The following is a 22,891-nucleotide window of genomic DNA, read 5'->3' on the forward strand; positions in this document are numbered from 1 at the left end:
AGCAACACTGACAGAATCTTAAAGGACTCAACTCAAAATGATTGGTCCGCTTAATAGACCTCTGCGTCTGTGGGAGTGTAAATTAAAATGTCTTCTTCCCTTCAAGTTCCAGGACCCACAGGCTATATCAGATTTTCTTACATCATCAAAAACCACCGAAAGCTGCTACTGGTAGCGATGTGGTCAGAAAAAGCACCCATCATTTCTGGCTTGGTACACCCAGTGAATTTCTCTTTCTCCATATAACAGCTGAATAACTTGTACATGGAAAGTCTCCAGCTTCTTCCAGCAAGAACCTCAGAATTAAATCCAAGTCTAACACACAGTAGCAAAGAACAAGTCATGTAATTCAATGCCTACTGAACCAATGCATTGCAGTAAGTCCTTGAATTGATTACTATGAGCATTAGCTTAGGCCCCTGGACAGCACTATTTAAAGAACAGTTGCCCATATATGTGATACTCACATACTCAAGCTGATGCTGTAGAACAAACCTTTAACTGCAGCTACACATCAGGCTATTTCTCCAGCTCACTGATTTAGGGACCAGGACTGTAACTGTTATTCAAAGTGTGTCCGGTTATCTGCTTGAGCTTAAAAACGGTGGTGTGGTTAGTAGACACAGGAAGAGCTCCCCTGATGTAAGTTAAGGCCAACATTTTCAAAAATGGCCTATGTTTCTGAGGTGTTTGCAACATGCAATGCCTTGGGACTGATTTTCAAAAGTGCCAACCACTCCTAAGCCCTTCAGAAGCTCGTGGGGGCTGTCACTGCTCGGCATTGCTGAAAATGAACGTGTAAATAAAATTTGAGTAAAGCAGAATAAAGTTAACACTTCCTGTATAATAGTTAAAATATTATTTTAAATTGTGGGTTATTCAAAATAAAGTGGCAGTTTATCAGCCATCCATCACTTAAATCAGGGCTGACACAGAGGCCCATTTGTGGGTCACTATTCTGTGTCAGGAGCTCTTGTCAGGCATGACATACTCACTAGACTTATCACACGGTCGTCATAATCTGTATCTAAAAGGTGTCATGTAAGATATCACTAGAAAATTAATAAGTCACTGATCATTAACATTCTTGTGCGATGAATGTATGGGGTGTGTACAAAGAGTTATGGATATGTGCTAGAATTATATTCTTAGTATGTATTTGGCAAGCAATGCACAAGGCCAGTCTTCCCTAGATAATGGAATATGTATTTGCTTGGCTCACCAGCCTGATCATCAGGCAGACACACTGAAGATGTATTTACACATAAGGTAAACAAAGCCATCAAGCTAACCGGGGAGGAGATAATGACTCAACTATCACAAGTGGGGGAAGAACCAGGATGAGGTCTTCACCAGACCACATGGTGTCTTTTCCAAGAAGGAGAAAAGGAACTTTATATGAGAATACATTTCCATGATTTACTGGGCAATAAAGGTAGTGGGTCTGAACCTCAAATTATAAGTAACTGAATCCACTGATTATACAAAATATTACTGTACTATAAAAGTGTAGCCAGTAAAGTCCTTTCTGAGAGACACTAGTGATTAATATCATTGTGAAACATATGTATTATCACTAAATAAGAAAATATGGCTACTCAATGATATTATGCTTTAAAGTCTGAGACCAAACACGGAGAAACAGGTTTTCCCCCAAACAAGAGAAAAGGTAGCATTTTGGAATCAAAACAATGGAAGCCCTATTTACATATGAATCAACAGAGGAAGAGGAAGTCCACAGGATGGGAAGTACAGCAGGAGGTCATCCTGAATCTGAGGACAAAACAGTGAGTTTGGGAAGATATAAGGAGAAAGAAGAACTCATCTTGGCATCCATCACTGGATAGACACATGGGGTCGGAGCTCTTGCAAGCTGAGAAAGATGGGGCCTTCAGCCAAGGGGTTGAACTGAATATAGGTGAGAAACCTGCTTAGGTAAAGATCTTTCACCAAGGAAGACAGAGGAAACCAGCACTGTGTTCTTCTGTGGAAGGTTCTCTACCTTGAACCAAGGCTCTAGCTTGTGGAGTTAAGTCTTGGCCACTAGAAAGTGTATTTTACTTTTAAGTGCTTGTAACCATTCTGACTTTATCCCTTCTACTTGAACTGACCTAAAACTTTCTCTTTTTGATTAAATAAACTTGTTTTACTTTTATTCTAAATCAACCCAGTGCTGGGATTGACTTGAAATGATTATTAACAACAAGCTGCTGTACTTTTGCCTCTTTAAAGGAGCAACAAACTTTATTACTCCTCTAAATGTTCTAGGAAGGGGCTAGACATTTCAGGGCAAAGGGTTTTGATGAAATTCAGGACTGGGGATATATTGGGGTCACTTGGCCAGCAGAAACCAAGGCTGGTAGAGACAAAAGTGTGTCTTGTCTGCTGGCTGGGAGCATCCAGACAGGGAGCTACTGCAGCAGAGCACTGTGAGGCACCCAGGGTTACAGGACAAGCAGTGGCACAACCTTTCATTAGTCTGGACACGACAGGGGCATAGAGCACTGATTGCACCACTGAACTATTCTGTTGTGGTTTTGGTTCTTCTCTTATTTAGGGTGACCAAAAGGAAAAGGAAAGAGAAACTTATTTGAATACAAATACTAAACTATGTGAAAGGAAGTCAGAACTCGCGAGAAATTGAAAATACATGTTCACCTATCCCTAGTACCAAACAGTAATAAAAACTTAAAAACCAGTATTATTAAAACTGAAAAATTAACAAAGATTAGAAAATGACTCTAGATAGTAGCTAGTTTTCAAATAATTTCGCCTCACAGTTTTGATGCAGTACCAATTTATATGTATAGAGGGAAAGTAACAAATAATTTGTCTTGAAGATACTGCAGTAAAATGATTTAAATAAAGTTGTAAGTCCTACCCAGGTTTTGAAGAACCTGATCTCTTTCAAGTTGAGTGTCTCGAATCTTATGTTGTAGCATCATTAGCTTCTCTTCATATTGCTTTTTCAGAGTCTGTAGTCTTCGTTGGCTGTTCTCTAGTTCATCTATCAGCTTTTGCTTTATGGCAATTTCACAAGTGATATTTGCTAAATCTGCCTGATAATTTTCTAAAAGAAAAAAAGAAAAATTAGATTCTAAAAATGGAGGCACTCAGATTCTATGGCAATGAGGGCCATATAAACATCTAGACAGATACTTCCTGTAACTTTAGGGTAATCAAAATATAATTGCATGAAAAGCATTTTTTCCAAAAGCCAAGGATTTTGAAAAGCCAAATTATTTGGCATAAACTACCAAACACTGGGGCCAACCTGGCAATAAATAGTCATACTCTTCTGAGTTGTACAAATGTCAGATGCCTCAAAAAACTTGTATCACCTAATATGCTTGGATCATGTACTAATTTTGGGTTGACATGCAAAATCTGTCATGCTCAAATGAACACATTCTGGACAGTCACAGCTCATTTGGAGTTTAATGCTTGTTTATGTATAATTTTGTGCTGCATAAGTGATTGTGCATATAAGGATTTTGAGTATTTTGTAACCCTGACAGAAGGAAACAGATGCTGAATCTCCACCTCGGTAATTCTACTTTTTGAGATCCAGAAAAATACAAAACAATGCCCTCCTGCTCACCATACCAATTCTGTGAAATATGGAATTTAGTAGGACGATGGGAAAGTTTGTGCATGTCAGATTAGCGCTATCTTTGTTTCACAACTCCCATCAACTACCCTCAACTCCCAGCTCTGACACCATGTCCCTCCCTGTGCTCAGCTCACACAGTCTGCAACAGTTCCTTCAGCTCCAAAGCTGCAGAAACTTCCAACAGCAAGCTCAGGAAAGTGTAGGGAGGAAGTCTTGACTGGTTAGTGAATTTTGCAGTGGTGTCCCCATCTCTCACCACCTAACCCAGCTGCTGAAAAGGTATATCTTATCTCCAGAGAGAAGAGAGGAGCTGTCTCAGTCAAAGCGAGGGGGTCCCCTAGCCCTGACTGCAGTGTTAGGTTTATAAGCCAATGGGCCCTGGCTTCTGTGGTTGTGCTCCAAAATGGAGCGGTCAGCCAGGGACACTCCAAGTTCTGGGGCCCTTTTAAAGTTCCTGTTGAATGTTAATCAATCAGAAAAGGATCGATATACATAGAGTGTTCCCCGGCCTACTTCTCATGAGCCAGATTGTTGGGCTGGGCTGAGTCCCGGATTCTGTGCTCATATAGGGTAAATCCTGATTTGTGCGTAATGCCTACACGAGCTTTTTGTGCCAAGCACCATTTCTATATAGGAAGCCTCTGTCTCTTCATAACGAATTCGGCAGATAAGCTTTATCATTTCAGAATTAAACTCTGAAAACAGCTGAATTAACAGGTGCTGGGTATCACCTCATCCATGGTGTTCTTCAGAATGAAGCAAATTAACCTAGTGTTTTAATCTTATACTGAGGATATTTTTCTAAACAAAAGGTTTAGAGAAATAAATCAAGTATCAGATTGCTTCTACTGGGCTATAGAACAAACCTGGGTGAATTGCACAAGGGCACTTCAGGACTCTTGCAATAAGATGAGATGCAATGTAAAGAAACGTTCTAGGAGCCCACGGAAGGGCACAGCATTATAGATAATTCACAGAATACTACTGATAGTGGGCTCAAGAGATGCTGAGCATACTTCCCTTCCTGCCAAAGGGAAAGTCATCATGGAGAAGGGAAGTGCCAGAACCAGATGAAACAGTATCATCTACGCCCAAATATGGGGTACCCAGACAAAGCAGATTTTTTACAAAATTCTGCAAAAATACTGAAGTGATGTCACCTTTTTCCTCTAAGTCAGAATCAGATTCATCTGAGCTTTCAACAACTTCCATGTCATCATCTTCATCTTCGTCTTCTTCCTCATCCTCACGATCACTTATTTCCTGAATTTCTTCCTGTAAATAAGTAGGGGCGAAAATTAGGACAAAAATGTACATTTCCCCACCTCCCTTTGATACTTAGATTAACTTGGAAGCACATGGAAGCAGGGTAACAAATCAGACTATGAGCCAGTATATCACCTTTTAAGTACTTACCACTTCCAATTCATGATTCTCTCTCTCTGAAGTGCTTTTTTCATCCCTTTTCTCCTGTTCGTTGTCTGGGTTCTCCTCTTTAACATTACTAAAAGAAAGTGCAAATGAAATATTAGCTCATTGATGCTATGATAGTACTTTTTTTTCCCCTAAACCAATAACCTGCCTTTGGCACTTGTAAAAACATGATACTCCAGAGAAAGGAGAAATACAAAATGCAGCTAACCAAGTGAATAAAGCTGAGCGCTGGGAAAACATAACTTCTAGACCTCTACAGATAAAATAATGCCCTGATTTTTAATTACCCCTACATTATCTTAGTTTGTACAGCAGCATTATTGATCATAAAATAATTTTAGCTTTTACCTTTGGATTTTTAATTTTGTAATTAGAAACTTAAGCAATAGGAATAAAAATCTCCATATACTATAGCAGAACCCACTTTGGATAGAAGTCTCAATGTATCCCTATAACTTCTACTACACATAACAGAAGAGTATTTTGTGTGTGATTTAGCATGCAGCAGATTTGTTACACTGTAGAATCTCTGCAAACTCAGGCATAAGGCTTGAAAAACAGAATCCTAAGTTATTAAACTGTATTGCTTTTTTGGAGCTGTTACGTACAGATACATGAAAGCATGCTTAAAGTAGGCACTGAAGCACAATAAAATATCATAAGAAACCCTGAATAGGATTTTTGCAATAGGACACTGTTTTAAAAAGCAACTTTTTCATTTGTCAAGTAGGCATTTTAGATTTTTTTTAAGTATATTTACATGCTTCCAGTGTTTAGAATATTGCTTACTCTTACTTGGATGCCACACATCTGTATTCCCTTTCCTCTCTTGAAGATGTGAACTATAATGATTGGTGTGTTAAAACTGACTATTATAAGTACTGCCATTTGAAAAGTACTTTATTCTTTTAAATGCCAGGTCATGATGGAAAAAGCAAAACCCACAGTTAAAAGGTGACCCGCAAAAAGTCAAGTACCAAATTCCAGTTCTTCATTGACACACACACAATTCATTCTGTAGCAAATATAAAAGGGTCATTTAGCACATTATAACCTATAACCATCTTTATTTCTATTCTTTCAGGTTCTACAGCTTCTAGAGTCACCTGGGTTGACTGTCTCCTGACACAATATGATACCCAGCACATAACATGTTGTGGTATAACAACTGTTCTAGAGGCCAACTGAAACTGGCCCATTGCAGGCAGGGCAAATAATTCTTAAATATATTCCATGTCCTTTCTTTATATATTATTCATTTTTGAAGGAGTAATTGCTTGGAAAAAAACAAATCATATATTAAAAATTGAACTTTTCTGACCCTGTACTGGTGAACCTGACTTTCCAACACAGATTTATAAGTACTATATCACAGCATAGTACACGCTGGGGCATCATCTCAGATCAGGAGCCAGGGAGCAATGGCAGGCTGGATATCACCAAACCAGAAATAATTATGTTTTTACGTAAATTTGCTGAACGTCACTCAGTCTGGCAACTGAGGATACACAGCACATTCATGAAGTGCCTGGCATTTGGTACATGACTTTTGTAAGTCAGCTTTAAAGTGAGCTTCTAACATTAAGTGTATACATGGCACCATCTTACGCAGCAGATCTGCTTCCCGTGTGTATTCAGAGTTATAAATGCTTATTTTACTTTTATTCCTCTTAGCACGACAGAGCTAGCTGGATTCCATTCTGGTCCATTCATCATCAATAGAACTATTAACAAAATTACAATTGAAGAATCTTTACTGCTGATGATACATGATACCAAAAAGAACCCAGCTTGACTTTCAGATTCCAGGAAGGAGTCTGCAAGTCTGATGGCCTTGAGATTTCAGTCACACACCATTGAAATTAAAGGAAATTTTGCAGTGACTTCATTGAAACATGGATCAAGCCTTATGTGCCATTATGAAAACTATTTTTGGCCTATTTTAATCTCTCTCCATTCATTTCTTATAGGGAAGCATTACTACCCTTCTCATGTAGCTGGGATGACCAGATGTTTTTCAGAATTTAAGTACTTCTCAACCTGGGGACTGTAATTACTGGGGACTGTAATAAGGATGTCTGCTTAACCCTCCAGCTATTCTCAGGGTACATTAACATTGCATGCTCCTTTTGGCATTGTGTAGTGTACATACTCATGTAGCCTCCCAGGACGGTTATAAATGAGAGTAACTAGGTAGGCAAGGCTTAGGAGAGTAAATACATGCCTGACGGGTAAGGGTATGTATGCAAAGCACATGCCTACATGGCTCTCTACTTGCCCATGCTGTGCCTCCTTGTCTACACTGCCAACTGCTTTTCCCAGTGCCTCCCCCCTGTCAGAGTCTTGCCCCCCTGCCAGAGTCATGCAGTGAAAGGCTCTGGCAGCAAGATCTGCTGAAGCCTTTCCCCACTGTTGGAATGTTTCAGTGACATGTATCTACATGTTGCAGGGTGGAAGCAACTTGCTTTTCACTGCAGTGTGTAGCTATATATACACACACACTACACACTGCTAAAACTAGTGTGTATTATATACATAGCCTCAAAGGCTAGAAGCATTACTTCCCCAACACTGAGGGATAGCTCAGTGGTTTGAGCATTGGCCTGCTAAACCTAGGGTTATGAGTTCAATCCTTGAGGGGGCCACTTAGCATTCCAGGACAAAAATTGGGGATTGGTCCTGCTTTGAGCAGGGGGTTGGACTAGATGACCTTCTGAGGTCCCTTCCAACCCTGTGATTCTGTGTGAACAGGGTAAGAGCCCACAGTTAGCCCTGACCTCCAGTTACATACAGTATGTTTCTTCCTGTTTAAACAAAAAAGTGTTAATTGAAAAGAAAAAAACAGTTTTAAAAAGCCCCAATGAACTACTCTATATGTGTCTATGAATCTACTGCTAGAATTGCCTTTCATGTATGGCAACTAAATTAATTTAAATTACAGTTTAATTAAAAACCTGGGAAATATTCCAACCTTCTTTCTTCTTGATTGCTTTCCTCAAGTTTCTGTAGCCTTCAAAAGCAGGAGGTACAGTATTGGAAGGCCAAACCAATGAAGGACAAACCAGACAGTGAAAGCGAAAGTGGTAAGAAGGTAAAAATGATACATGAGCTTGTGGATTTTAAAATAAAATTTAAAAAGATACCATCAAAAGACGACAATAGTAAAAAGGCAATACATTTTGTGCAGTTGGAAAGTAAAGAGGGAAAAAAAGAGCTGATGTACCCTAGGCAGTGTTTCTAGTATCTGAGGTTGACCAGTCCGGCATTATAAAGCACTGTAGCTGTCTATACCTCAAGTTGCACTAGTGAAGGGTTTTTTGGAAACACAACTGCTTATTTTATTTTGAGAATCATTTCTAATTAGCTTTTAAAAAGTATGATCTTCAAAGATAAATGTTTCGTCTCTTTTGCTTTTCAAAAGGCCCTTTAAATCAGCATAGGAGGCCGTTACCAAAATTTTGTTTTAAAACTTCAAAAAGTACTGCCTTTAAACCATACTAACAAAATATATATCCCCTCTATGTACTAGGACTCAAACAATACATTAATTGTATATTAGAATAAGCTACAGGCATCTATATATACACTTTGTATTAAAAGAACAATATGCAGAAAACTTCCACTTCTAACAGTAAAACTATAAATGATACATTCTGAACATAACCTATGAATACATCTGCAATTTGCAGTTGCTGCGTTTTTAAAGGTTTTAAGGCAAAATATTATAGTTTACTCTTCTGGGATTAAAAATGTATCTGCCACTTATCGCTTGTTACAACATCAACAAAAAAGTACAAATCAGAAGCGATGGGATGGGAAAAAGTACTAATAATTTTTTTAAAATGAGAGATGTATTACAGTAAGGAGATCTGTGAATGACTTCAATAATGCAGAAATGTCTTAAATTACTGAAAATATTTTATAAATTTTGACCTCAGATTCAAATTATGAACTAATTTTGAGTTGGAATTTATTGGAATGACTTTCCATTGTGCACCTTCTAACGTAAAATACTAACCATGTTGATACCTATTTAATTTTATCAGTAATCTAATGTGATAGAGGTTAAATCAAGAACAGTTAGTACAGTTATCCAAAAAGTTATGAAATATGTAAAAATAACTAAAGATAGAAAGAGGAAAGGAAAATTACCCCAGAAACTGAGAGTTTAGGTCACATTGATTGGAGAACACTATACTTAGATATCTGACAGTTCCACAGCCATGCTGGCCAGCTGATTTCTGAATTCAAGAAGTTCTATGATAGGTTCTCATCAAGGGCTAAATATTCTAAGCACTGAATACCTGTTGCTCCTTCAAAAATGGGCACTTAGGCTACCTTAGAGTGATTGAGAAATACCTATTTAAGATGATGCATCACTAGTCACACTGACTTATGTGACTAGAATGATACTGCATAAAAATTGGTGACACAGGGCACCCTCAGAATTTGTTCAAATGGTACACATGCCCCTCCTGACTCAGGGAGGAGACTCAGGCAGTGGCTCATTGCGGTCAGTGTGCACACTCAGACCCTTCAGCAAGTCCAAGAGCTCCCCCACTGCCCTGGTGGAAGTAGGGGGGTGCCAGCAGCACTGACCATAGGGGAGGCAGGGAAGGGGTGCAAAAGGAGGAGTGGAGGGCCAAACCCCCACCCCCATCCTGCTGTGAACAGAGACCCAGCAAATGCCACCTCCCCTCTGGGCCATGCCTGGGACAGCAGCATGAGTGGCCCTGCCAACTACACAGGAAGTATTGGTCTGGGGAGCCTGCATTCCTACTGAACGGGGGAACTCCTGCCACAGTCCTAGCGATGTGGGCTAGGACCCTGGCACTTCCGTGAGCCCCTAGCTCCTCCATTGGGTGGGGATCTAGGTACCCCAGCCCAACACCTCCACCGTGGGTGTCAAGTCCCCAGCTGTGGGGCCACCCATGCTGCTGTCCCAGGCATGGCTCAGAGGGGAGGTGGCATTTGCTGGGTCTCCACACAGAGCCAGTGGTACACACTGTGAGTAAGGTACATACGGCTGCGGGTGCCACTGGGTGACATGGGACAGCACAAATCAAATCTTCAGAACATTATGCACGTACAAGGGCTATGCTAGTCAGGCAACTTTAAAAGAATGAAATCCATAACAAGGTACAGTACAGGTAGAGCAGCTAAATGCCTGTAGGAGACAGGAGTAGAGGAAAGAATCCCCAGACTTCAGGGCAATTTGTCCATTTATAATTCATTAGCTAATCCATTGCTGACTACTGAAATTGCAGTGGAACAAATGTAGAGAAACCTCTACCACAAACGCCCACTGTGCAGTTTCATTAAGTAGATGGGAGGAATCCATAGTTAACAAATATCACACCATACATGTATGATCCCCCAAACCCGAACATTTCTCACCATTCAAGGGGTTTTTCCAGTGTGTTTTTTAACTACACACACAACAGCAATTTATATAGCTGTATACTTTACACAAACCATACAAGTATTAATAAACCATGATCCCATTCAATAATTGCAAGGATACAAAAGTGAACCCAAATGCAGCATTTTCTGAGCCTCCCCATCTGAGCAGACTACAACAATCATTCTATTGCTTAGGAATTAAACAAGGACATGATTTACATGTTATAGACGTGTAAAACATATAGGAGCACATGCCCTGATAACCAGCCTAAGCAGTTTTACACCAGCCAAGGATCTGGCTCACAGCACTGGCCAATTCTGGAGTTCGGTCTCCTGCTGCTATGGTCAATACCAGAGACTTCAAAAAAGGAAAAAATAAATAAATAAAGTACATACCCCTTTGTGTAATTCTGTACATTGGGTAAAGATTCCTTGAAACCTTCAAGTGACCAGTTCCTTCTATGGGCTTGACCTTGAGAAGCGCTGAGCACTCAGACTCTAGTTTAGCAAAGCACTTACATAGTTTTTTTAACTTTAAAACAAGAGTAAATCTCAGCACACATGCCTAAATTTAAACACATACCAAAGTGTTTTGCTGGATTGGGACTACGATGCTCAGCACCTTCCAGGATTCATAAAAAGACATCTGACTAAGAGGTGAGATACAAGTGTGTGTGTAAAAAAAAAAAAAATTTGAAACTTCCCTGCAGATGTAGGTACAAAGGAACCTAATGACCATGAGAAAGGGTAAATTTCTACAACTAACAGTCAGTATTGTTGTCAGTCACCTCTTGTGGTTATGACTTTTGTAGATATGGGACTCAATCTAATAGATCTTCCTTCTACAGAACTACTGACCTCAATTTTTCATATTTGTAGCAGATTTTTTAAAAAGTTGTGAAAATTCTTGATTACTTATTTGTGTAAGTTTCAACAGTCAATAAAAATGACATAATAAATTAAAAGCATGGGAAGATTTCGGAGAAAAGAGAACTATTTGAGATTTAGAGGAATCAATGTATCAATGAATGGATCCTTGCAGTCTGAACAGATATCAATGTCTGTGCACATTTCAATGGGTTAGAAATTGAATAAAAGAAAATAATGAAGCATGGTGTCACAGTGAAGTAGGAAGTCTTGAATAAAAACAGGGATAGAAGCTGAAGATGTACAAGCAAAAGAAGCCATTCAAGAGCTACTAATGGACTTGCCAACAGCTGTTCAGGATATTTTTGAAGCGAGCTACTTCCTTGTTTCAACGGAGTATACAAAATAGTTATTTTCTCTCACTGAAATCTCAGACTTGCGTGAAGACAAAACACAAATAATTTGTGCTATTATAGTTTCAAAATTATTCTGAGTTTCAAATGATAGAAACATGCACTAGGATAGCGGCTCTGATTCTGCAAATACTGTGTGCTTAATTTTACAGAAAGGAAGTCAGTGGAAACACACATGCATAATGTTAAGTATGTGCTTAAGTGTTTGCAGGATAAGCAGCTTACACCCCTATCCTGTGCAAGTATCACAATACATTTTTAAGGCTCACTGGTTAAAATACATCCCTTTGCATAAAAAGGATTTAAAACATTTAAAAATATGGATTTTAAATGCTACCTCTTTTTCTTCTTCTTTTCTTTTTTTTTCAGTTTTTCTAAATCTTTCTTAGCTATATCAAGAATTTCCAAAGTCTCTTTTTCTGAAGAAAGCACAGAAGCAGAAAATGCTGAAGGGCCTCCAAAATATGATGGTCTTGTTGAAGCTCTTGACAGACTGCGTCGAAGATTTTCATTAACTGCTTCACTTTCTAATAATTTTGCTCTAACAACAAAAGAAAACAAAACCATTAAAAAAAGGCCTCTAAGATATCATGGAGTTAGAAATACTATGGATATATAAATAATATAGTTTTACAGCACCTGAACCAAACTGTCTTCAAACTTAAAAACAAATTCTAAGCCATTGTAGAACACACGTAAAGTATTAAGAAAAACCACTCTGACATTTCCAGGGATCATACCATTTCATACCATGACCCTACCAGCTCACTAATGCTACATGGGAATTGGGCTGGATCACTACTTGCAAGGTAACCTTTAAGGAACAGTGAGGTTAAGTCCAAAAAAGTTACCAGTTAAATTCATAACAATCTTTATTTTCCTTTAAAAATACAGGGCATGTACAATAATGATTTTAGATTCTACTTTTGTTATCAAGCTGATGGTGTGTTTTTTTGTTTTTTTTGTTTGTTTGTTTGTTTTTTAAGTATTTTCTCAAATACCAATACTTATACAAAGTTACCAGGTTCTGCTAAACCCTAAAGCTATTTCCAATGTTCATTTTCAGCCCCGCCAGTGATATAATGGCTGCATCTATATTCTGAAAGGTTTTTCCTGCCCATAAATGTGACTCAAAATACCACAGCATGTTGTACTAGTACCTGAGATCTTCAATTTCCTTGATATAGTTATGAATCATGTTGCTGATTTCTTCATTCCCATCTCCTTTGAGAGAGACAGAGAAAGTGACGTAATATAACTTATTCACAACAAATTAGTATGGATGCAGTGGAATAGGGCTATTAAAAAAGGTACATTGTGATTTGGGTTTCCCACTCTAAATTTTCTCCTCATATGCGAAAAAATATAGATATATTTCATCCATAACCTGAGAATGCTGCAACCAAGCGTGTTTCTTCAAAAGGAAATGAAAAGATCTGGTGAAATGAGGAGCTTAACAGGAATGTACTGTATGTCTGTAAGTACTGTGTCACACTGAACAGCGACCAGTCTTCAACTCAAATGACATTCTCTCTGAAGATGTAACATTAAAGTGGTTAGGCATCAAAAATCTTGAGACACTGGAGGTTAAAATGACAATCATTGGGGTTTTGGCCTAAAATTTTCCATGTAGAGGAACTTACTGTTTTCTGTGTCCTTTAATTTTATTTATTTCATTATTTTATTTGGACAGTTTAATTTTCATTCTTTTCTCTACTCCTGCTGATGTTGATATCAATACCAACAGACAACAGAAATGCACACGGATTCCCAATAGCTTGGCAAATGTGGACTTTCCCATGTTGCACAACCCCATCGTTGGGCACAAGGGGGAAAACAGCTTCTAAACGTGCTTTCACCTCCTCTGCTGGCTGCAATTTTATATCTGGGAAAACTGAAGCTTCTCTAGGTTTTAACATGGAATTGGTCACATCCACACAAGTCAGACAAACCATATAATACAGTGATTCACAGGACTGGGTATACACACAGCCTTTAAAAGATAGCTATGAGGTCAGTGTAGATGAGACTTTATGGCTGTTTGTGCTGTAAATAAAAATGGCCCCAGCTGGATCACCACTGCCCCCAGAAGTTTCATTGACACGCATATAGAGGACTTCAGAGGTGTTTTGTAGCAAGGCTAATACCTTGGTTAAGGAATGGCCTGGCTATTCCCCCCCAGAAAAATTCCCATAATTTTAACACCAGTACAGATGAACCAGCAGGAGCTCTAGTATAGATGAGCATCTGGTATGCTGAAAAGCAAGTTTAGTTAGCACAGTGGTAAAATGGGTATTGTCACAGGAGCTTTATCTACATTAGGCCTTCCACCAGTTCTAACACTGGTTCAACTGAACTGATGGGATTTTTTTTTTTTAAATGATACCACAAGTGTAGGCAGGGTCTTTGACATGTGAGTTTACGATGAGTTACCAGTCTGAAATGTCAGTTTCCTCATTTGTGTCACAAGTTCAACATTATTTATATTTAACTTTTTCTATTTATTTTCTATATTAGTTAATGCTGATAATATATCAATCATAAATGTAATAATACAGAATATGTACATAGCTCCTCAGATTGCTCCGAAGCAACATGCAAATTGAAAAGTAGATAAAGCAATTTCAATCACTTAGTCTACAATGTGAGGAAATCATGACAACATCCACCCATTCTGTATCTCAGCCCCAATCTAAAGCAAAGCATCTAAACACACGAGTAATCCCATCCACTGGGACCATTCACATGTTTAAAGTTACTCACATACTGAAGTGGTCTGGTCAATTGGGGCTTTAAACAAGTTTTCCACTACTAAAATTTCTAAGTAATACAATGAAGACTGCTAAGAGGGGACTTTTTCCTGCAGAAGTGGGTTTTGCAGTTTCTGCCCTAAGTAACCTGCAAGAACTGAAAAGCAAGAGTTTAGCTGCCTCATTAATAAATGTATTAGACAGTTTTCAATTTTAAAAAGTACACAATACCTGCTCTTGCAAGAACCTGGTTTGCTTGATCACTCATAAGCTGTGTTATTCTGGCTCTTAGTGCATCAACAGTCTCTTGCATTGCTTTAATTCTTACACGCAGGTTGTTATTCTCTGTTTGCAGCATAGCATTTTCATGAAACATGTCATTGATGCTTTCCATACCTTCTTCATCAATAATCCTTTTGCCCTAGAGAAAACATATTTATTACTAGTTTAACACTGATCCGAAACAAACATTCATTCAACTCAGAAAAGGCAGTCTACTTAAAATTCCATACGCTTCCAGAGACACTTTAAGGTGGAAGCTATCCTTCTTTCAAAGATTACTGTAATTTTCATATTTCTCAAAACAGTTATGTGCTGCCAGTATTTTAATAATAGGTTCCTACAAAGTTCTCTTAGTCTGTGATAAGACACAGGAACATGTATTAGCATGGGTGAGGAAATGAGTAATCCATCCCTTTTCTTATTAAGACAAAAACATTTTCTCATAACCATAACCAAGGAAGAAGACTGCCTGGTAAACAAACTTAACAGTACATTTCCTGGAAATCATAGAATCATATAAGATTAGGGTTGGAAGAGACCTCAGGAGGTCACCTAGTTCAATCCCCTGCTCAAAGCAGGACCAACACCAACTAAATCATCCCAGCGAGGGCTTTGTCAACCCGGGCCTTAAAAACCTCTAAGGATGAAGATTCCACCACCTCCCTAGATAACCCATTCCAGTGCTTCACCATGCTCCTAGTGAAATAGGTGTGACAGGTTGGATCACAGAACCCCCCTGGGGGCTGCCACCTGATGTGCCAAGACTACTTCTGCCCCTGCTTTCCCTGCCAGCTTGGGACGCCAGAACCCCATCTTGCTGAGCCAGACATTCCAGTCTGCTCCAACACAGACCCAGGGTCTGAACCACATGCCCCAAAGCTGCAGACTAACTGAAAGCAATTTAAGAAGTGTTCCTGTCTTTAACACTCAGATGCCCAACTCCCAATGGGGTCCAAACCCCAAATAAATCCGTTTTACCCTGTATAAGTTTATACAGGGCAAACTCATATATTGTTCGCCCTCTATAACACTGACAGAGAGATATGCACAGCTGTTTGCCCCTCCTCCCCCCAGGTATTAATACATACTCTGGGTTAATTAATAAGTAAAAAGTGATTTTATTAAATACAGAAAGTAGGATTTAAGTGGTTCCAAGTAATAGCAGACAAAACAAAGTGAATTACCAAGCAAAATAAAATAAAACACGCAAGTCTAAGTCTAGTACAGTAATAAAACTGAATACAGATTAAAATCTCACCCTCAGAGATGTTTCAATAAATTTCTTTCACAGACTGGACGCCTTCCTAGTCTGGGCACAATCCTTTCCCCAGTACACCCCTTGTTCCAGCTCAGGTGGTAGCTAGGAGATTTCTCATGATGGCCACCTCCTTTGTTCTGTTCCACCCACTTATATATCTTTTGCATAAAGGTGGGAATCCTTTGTTCCCCTGGGTTCCCACCCCTCTTCTCAATGGAAAAGCACCAGGTTCCAGATGGATTCCAGTTCAGGTGACATGATCACATGTCACTGTAAGACTTCGTTACCCACTTGTCAGCCCACAGGTATACTGGAAGACTTACAAGTAAAACAGAGCCATCTACAGGTAATTGTCCTGGATAATGGGAGCCATCAAGTTTCCAAATCACCATTAATGGCCCACACTTTGCATAACTACAATAGGCCCTCAGAGTTATATTTCATATTTCTAGTTTCAGATACAAGAGTGATACATTTTACAAATAGCATGACCACACTCAGTAGATTGTAAGCTTTGTAATGATACCTTACAAGAGACCTTTTGCACGAAACATATTCCAGCTACATTACATTCACACTCATTAGAATATTTGTATAAAATCATACGGAATGCAATGTCACAATAGGGTTTCCTAATATCCAACCTAGACCTCCCCTATAGCAACTTAGAATCATAGAATCATAGAATATCAGGGTTGGAAGGGACCCCTGAAGGTCATCTAGTCCAACCCCCTGCTCGAAGCAGGACCAATTCCCAGTTAAATCATGAGACCATTGCCTCTTGTTCTGTCATCTGCCACCACTGAGAACAGCCTAGCTCCATCCTCTTTGTAACCCCACTTCAGGTAGTTGAAGGCTGCTTTCAAATCCCCCCTCACTCTTCTCTTCTGCAGACTAAATAAGCCCAGTTCCCTCAAAATGTTTCTATTTTGTTGCTGAAAAAATACTAAGTAGGCATTGTTAGGATATATATTCAGGCCTGTCTGTAAAGGCCTATACTCTAAGAATTTAGGTGTATTCTTATCGCTTGGCTAGTTCTAAAGGTATAAAAGAAAGAAATCACTGTCTGCCGGTGTAAGGGCCTTCTCTTACTGTGACAGTCTGAGGCCCTGTTCTTAGGCTAAGGCCTTTGGCTAAGCAGCAGAGGCAGCCATAAGCTAGGAAGCGAACAGTCACATCCTCACATTCCAAACTAGTCACATTGAAATAAGGTGCTATTGGGCTGTTAGGCACTATCAGGACAGGATTGTATTCCTATCTCCTCCAGAGAAAGGGAAGTGCCTAGAAAATGTAAAAGGAAACTTAGTTTGATAGCATCCTGTCTGGCAAGAACTCACTTATCAATAGCTGGGATGTGAAATCCTCACTTCTGTGTTGTCTTGTCATTGTAGATCCCACTTTGCTATTGTTTGTCTGTATAATCTCTGTCTGGTTCTGTGATTGTTCCAGTCTGCTGTATAATTAATTTTGCTGGGTGTAAACTAATTAAGGTGGTGGGATATAATTGGTTACATAATCATGTTACAATATGTTAGGATTGGTTAGTTAAATTTCAGGAAAATGATTGGTTAAGGTATAGCTAAGCAGAACTCAAGTTTTACTATATAATCTGTAGTCAATGAGGAAGTGAGTGGGAGTGGGTGTGGGTGGGCATGGGCATGTGGGTAAGGGAGATGGGAACAGGGAATGGGGGTAAGAAAATTGGAATCATGTTTTGCTAAAGGGGGAAATGGGAACAGGGAATGGGAGTAAGGCAGTTAGAATCATGTTTGGCTAAGGGTAGGAATGGGAACAGGGACACAGGCATAAGGCTCTGTGGTGTCAGAGCTGGGAAGGAGGATACTAAGGAAGGAAACTGGAATCATGCTTGCTGGAAGTTCACCCCAACAAACATCGAATTGTTTGCACCTTTGGACTTCGGGTATTGTTGCTCTCTGTTCATGCGAGAAGGACCAGGGAAGTAAGTGGGTGAAGGAATAAGCCCCCTACCAGGCATAGTACAATATGAATATTTAACGTGTATAACTTACACTGTAGTTTTAAAAACCAGAGTCCAGAATTTACTTTGGTGTTTCAAGAATTCACTGTAAAACATTTAATCCATGATCTAGTTTCTTGCCAGTCAAACCAGCACAGGAATCTCTACAACTGAGATGCAAAATTTCCAACCAATATATATTGTTTTAATTACATGATAGATTTTTAAATCTTTAACCAACACAACAATAACATTCCTAAAAAATGACACTCTTACTCATGTGTCATCCTCAATTGTTGTGCAATCTACCCCCACAGCTTAGTGGTGAATGAAGTGTTTTCTGTAAAACCACACTCTGCCTTCTGATATGCAACTTTCACGACATCAACAGTAGTCATGCGTCATATCTGAAGGTAAAATTTGGGATGCCACCACGTGCTATATAAGTTAAAGGTATTATTCTATTCTTTACTTTTGTGTAGTAGAAATAGCTAATAGAAAAATGAGTTGTAAAATGTTAGTGATATTCTAAAATAAAAGAAACCTTAATAAATTTACTTACTGTTTTGTACTCCATAAGTTCCATCTGAAGTCGTGCAATCTCACTGCGTAAACCATTGATTTGTTGACTAGCCCTGTCCTGATTAACCATCACCTTGTTCTTGATGTTTCGTGCCCGATTGGCATACTTTAGTGTGTTCAAAGTTTCCATGAAGTCTCTGTCGGAAGGGCTCACACATGCTATCATGACTGTTTGGCTGTGAGTTACAGACATAGGTCAACTTTACAAATTGAAACAAATACTCTTAAATTATGCAAAACAGCCCATGTGCCATGGCATCAAATACATCAACTGAAATAAACATGGATATAAAAGTACTGATTTTAAACTAACTTGAAAAATGTTCAGAATCTGACTTACACCATTAAAAGCATGGAAATTGTGAGCTAATGCTACCATATTGTCCTTAAATCATCTTACTTTAGCATATAAGATGCTAGATCAGAGGTGGGCAAACTTTTTGGCCTGAGAGCGCTTACCTCAAGCAGCTCCCAGAAACAAGGACATGTCCGCTTTCCGGCTCCTACATGGAGGCATGGCCAGGCGGCTCTGCGTGTGGCCCTGTGTGCAGGCACTGCCTCTGCAGCTCACATTTGCTGCAGCTCCCAGCCAATGGGAGGTGTGGGGGTGGCACTTGGAGTGGGGGCAGCGTGCAGAGCCTCCTGGCTGCCCCTACGCATAGTAGCCAGAGTAGGGACGTGCCGCTGCTTCCGGGAGCCGTGCTGAGTGGGGCAAGACCCCGACCCCACTCCCTAGATAGAGTGCCAGAGCGGGGCAAGCCCCAGACCCCACTTCCCAGTGGGAGCTCGAGCGCCAGAATAAAACGTCTGGAGGGCCAGATGTGGCCCCTGGGCCATAGTCTGCCCAACTCTGTGCTAGATCAATAACTGATCTGAGATCCTACAAGTAAAATAAATGGTAATTATTTAGCATTTATATAGTTCTTTACAAATTCAAAGACTTTACAAAGAGAAACTCATTAATTGTCTGTCACATCATTATTATCCCCATTGTACAGCTTGGGAAACTAAACTGGAAAAGGTAAATAACTTGCCAAAGACCTCAATGTCAGAGCTCGGATTAGAATTTAGGAATTCTTCTTTGGCTCCCTTCATGCACTCAGGCACCAATTCAGCAAAATACTTAAGCATGCGCTTAACTTTAAGCGTGCAAGCAGTCTTATGATAGTGTGAAACTGATGACTCAAGCTGCAAGTTGAGCATGTTTAAGTAGTTTGCTCAAGCAAGGTCTTTGACATAATACTACACTTCCCTTTGACACACTGAGTGGTGACTTCAGCTCTGCTTTACCATCAGACTTTCACGATGAACTATTTTAACAAAATTCATTCTATTCCCTTCATTTTACTTTTCCCTTCAATTTAAAAATAACATGAAAATTAAGCAAGTTTTCATGTCATATACTGCCTAATGCAAACGCCTATCAAATAAAATAGCTCAGTAAATAAAAGTGCTCAGTATCTTTGTACGCATAATCCAGGCAAAAGATTAATATTTAAATACTGCTTCAGAACTGTTACAGCATCAACCTTCGGCCAGGATTATGCATAGTGAGAACAGTACACATGAACACAATAGCAGCATTCCCAACATCTAAAGTCCTTGGGGTGCAGTACAACGTAGATGGACTTATTACTAGCAACTCTTATTATGTAATAAAAGATTGCGTGTGATGTGTCTCCAACATATACAATATATATATTCAATGGACTACATTCAATGGAATGTTAGAGCAATATATTCAATGCAATGTTACAGTACCGAAAAATTATAGAAGAATTAATACTGCACACAAGCAACAGCTGCTTTTCAAAGTTAAAGAACTCTGATATTTAGAACAAAATTAATAGAAGTGACTTGTCCACTTTAACAGGTGTACTACACAACTACTGAAAATAAGTACATACTGATTCCTATCACAATAAGAATACTTATGGGACAGTCAAGAGGGAAAAAAATCTATTAATTTGATTTCTGCAAGGACAGTCAGGATTTCAAAATGTGGTTAGCCATCCTCTGTGAAATCTTTTGGCAATTCCAGGTTTGGTAAAGAGACCACTCAGTCGCAGCCATAATGGATTGGTGACATATCAAAACAGTGTCATGCACCTGTTAAAATCTTTTTAAAAACAATACCATAAAGGTTCTGTCTGGGTTATCACACACATACTAGAGTTGTATATTTAGGTTCAAAGACAATACCCTCTTCTGTGACAGCAAACACAATATCTGTTTTTAACTGGTTTCATTGAGACACAATTCTGGTTATAGACTAGCTTTGTTTTCTTCTTTTCTTTAGGATTCAATTCAGCATAACGTCATTAAACATATCTGTGGCATCCTGAGTCATGCAAGCTGCATAAAGGCCAAGGAAGATGACAGTGCAGGAGGCAGAGAGAGCATATGCTCAGAAATCCTGAGGCTACTCCCAGGAGATGGACTACAACACTTGATGATCAGACTGGGAGAGTCAGACTCCACCCCAAAACAAGAAGCACTCACAGATGACTATCTCCTGCGTAACCTGACATATGCAACTGCTGTTGGAAAGCATTTCCCCAAGTGAGTTGAAAGTAGTGTACATGGATATGTATTACAGGAGATTTATCAGCCAGCAACTGCAGAAGCTCTTTCTCCATGATAGGGCTTATGTATTTTAAATTATTATGGACATTTGCATGGAAACATTTGTTTGATTTTCAGGGTTCATCTGAGCCTGGATGCTTACTGCTTAATTAGCTGGTTAATGTTTATGATGATTTTGAAGATGAAAAGAGCTAGCATACGTTAAGTACAGAGTATTATTCCTCACTGAAGTCGTAATCCTCCATTTGTATAACAGTCATCTCCACAGTAACTAACTGTGATTAATGTTAGAGGCTAAGGATTTGACTAGAGGAATATAAGCAGGAGAGAATTAACTCTTTAAACCAAGCTTGGAAAACTCATGAAAAAATATCAGCTCAGCCACAAAAATCTACTCAGCTTCTGTTTACAATGATGACTGATATTAACAAAAAAAATTGGTCTTTTATCCAACTATTAAATCTCACACACGAGCAAACCCCAACCCTGCAGCAAATGGGCAAGTACTAGTTTGCAAAACCACTTAAAACATACAAATGTTAGCAGCAGCCAGGATTGGGGGGGGGGGGGGGCGACTAAGGTGTGAGGGATTATAAAAAAGAATAGTGCCAAAAAATATTGTGGGGAGGGAAACTGGATTGCGAAATTAAAATGGCAGTTAGATCAGGAAATCCTCTTGGGGTTTTTTTATTTGTTTGGTTTTTTTTTTTTATAAAACACTGCTGGGATTGTTACAATAATAATAAAATGTTTCAGAATTATATTCATATTGATGAACTCATCTCCTTTGTGACACTAACTGTATATTGTAACACAACAAAGGCTGGTCAGAACATCCCATGTAAAATAGGCCATGTAAAAAAAACTTCTGCTTCAAGCAGAAAGTGACTACAACTTCCAACCACATTCTAATAAGGCCATGATGCAACAATGAAATTACAACATTTGTATGACATAGTTTAAAAAGGATTCTCCTCTTAATTGGCAGCTAAGATTTCAAACAATTTAGCCATAAGCAAAGTATAACCACAATACCACTGAAAGGGACAAGGTCAACTAACTTAACATTTTTTCCTTATGTTACTAATATCACCTTGGACTATTGGAAATTAAATTAATCTACTGTAGCTTTCGAGCTGTAGCTCACGAAAGCTTATGCTCAAATAAATTGGTTAGTCTCTAAGGTGCCACAAGTACTCCTTTTCTTTTTGCGAATACACACTAACACGGCTGTTACTCTGAAAAATGTTTATACTGTTAGTGGTTTTTTTAATTTCACTCAGAAGGAAAATATAGTGGTCATTTTCACTTTTGTTCATACTATATCTTACTTTCCAGTTCTCATTCACTAACACAATACAAAAAGTATTTTTATTTCCAAAAGGATAAAGGAAAGTTTTCATTTAAATTATACATTTCTAGTCATCTTGAGTTTTGTAATAATATACACAACAACCAAAACATTTAGGCCTCATATAGTAAGCTGATAATATTCTTTAAAATTATGCAGTCCTTTACCAGAGCCATCAAACCTGGTTTATCACAAAGTCGTATATAATAGCCAATTTTCATACCTATTTCCCCCAAGAGAGTCTTGAAGTAGTCTTGTGAGTTTTGAATCTCTGTATGGTACATGAGTTGCCTTCTTACTTTTATCCCCCAGTGCACTTATTACGTTGCCAAGTGCCAGCTAAAAAGATGACAAATTTTACAACAAACTTATTA

The 22,891-nt window shown here is 38.9% G+C and overlaps 1 protein-coding gene across 4 annotated transcripts in view; it reads right to left on the minus strand.

Annotated features, from left to right (window-relative positions):
• Positions 1-22,891, minus strand: part of KIF21A (kinesin family member 21A) — a 174,738-nt gene that overhangs the window by 66,812 nt on the left and 85,035 nt on the right. For all 4 annotated transcript variants that reach the window (XM_077835186.1, XM_077835178.1, XM_077835170.1 and 1 more), the window contains exons 7-14: positions 22,741-22,856; positions 18,561-18,756; positions 14,712-14,901; positions 12,891-12,954; positions 12,068-12,271; positions 5,030-5,117; positions 4,774-4,888; positions 2,882-3,070 (exon numbers count right to left, since the gene is read on the minus strand). In XM_077835186.1, coding sequence (XP_077691312.1) covers positions 2,882-3,070; positions 4,774-4,888; positions 5,030-5,117; positions 12,068-12,271; positions 12,891-12,954; positions 14,712-14,901; positions 18,561-18,756; positions 22,741-22,856 — 1,162 coding nt within the window. The remainder of the gene's footprint in view (positions 1-2,881; positions 3,071-4,773; positions 4,889-5,029; positions 5,118-12,067; positions 12,272-12,890; positions 12,955-14,711; positions 14,902-18,560; positions 18,757-22,740; positions 22,857-22,891) is intronic.

Source organism: Eretmochelys imbricata, chromosome 1 (assembly GCF_965152235.1).
Source record: "Eretmochelys imbricata isolate rEreImb1 chromosome 1, rEreImb1.hap1, whole genome shotgun sequence".
Lineage (NCBI taxonomy): Eukaryota > Metazoa > Chordata > Testudines > Cheloniidae > Eretmochelys > Eretmochelys imbricata.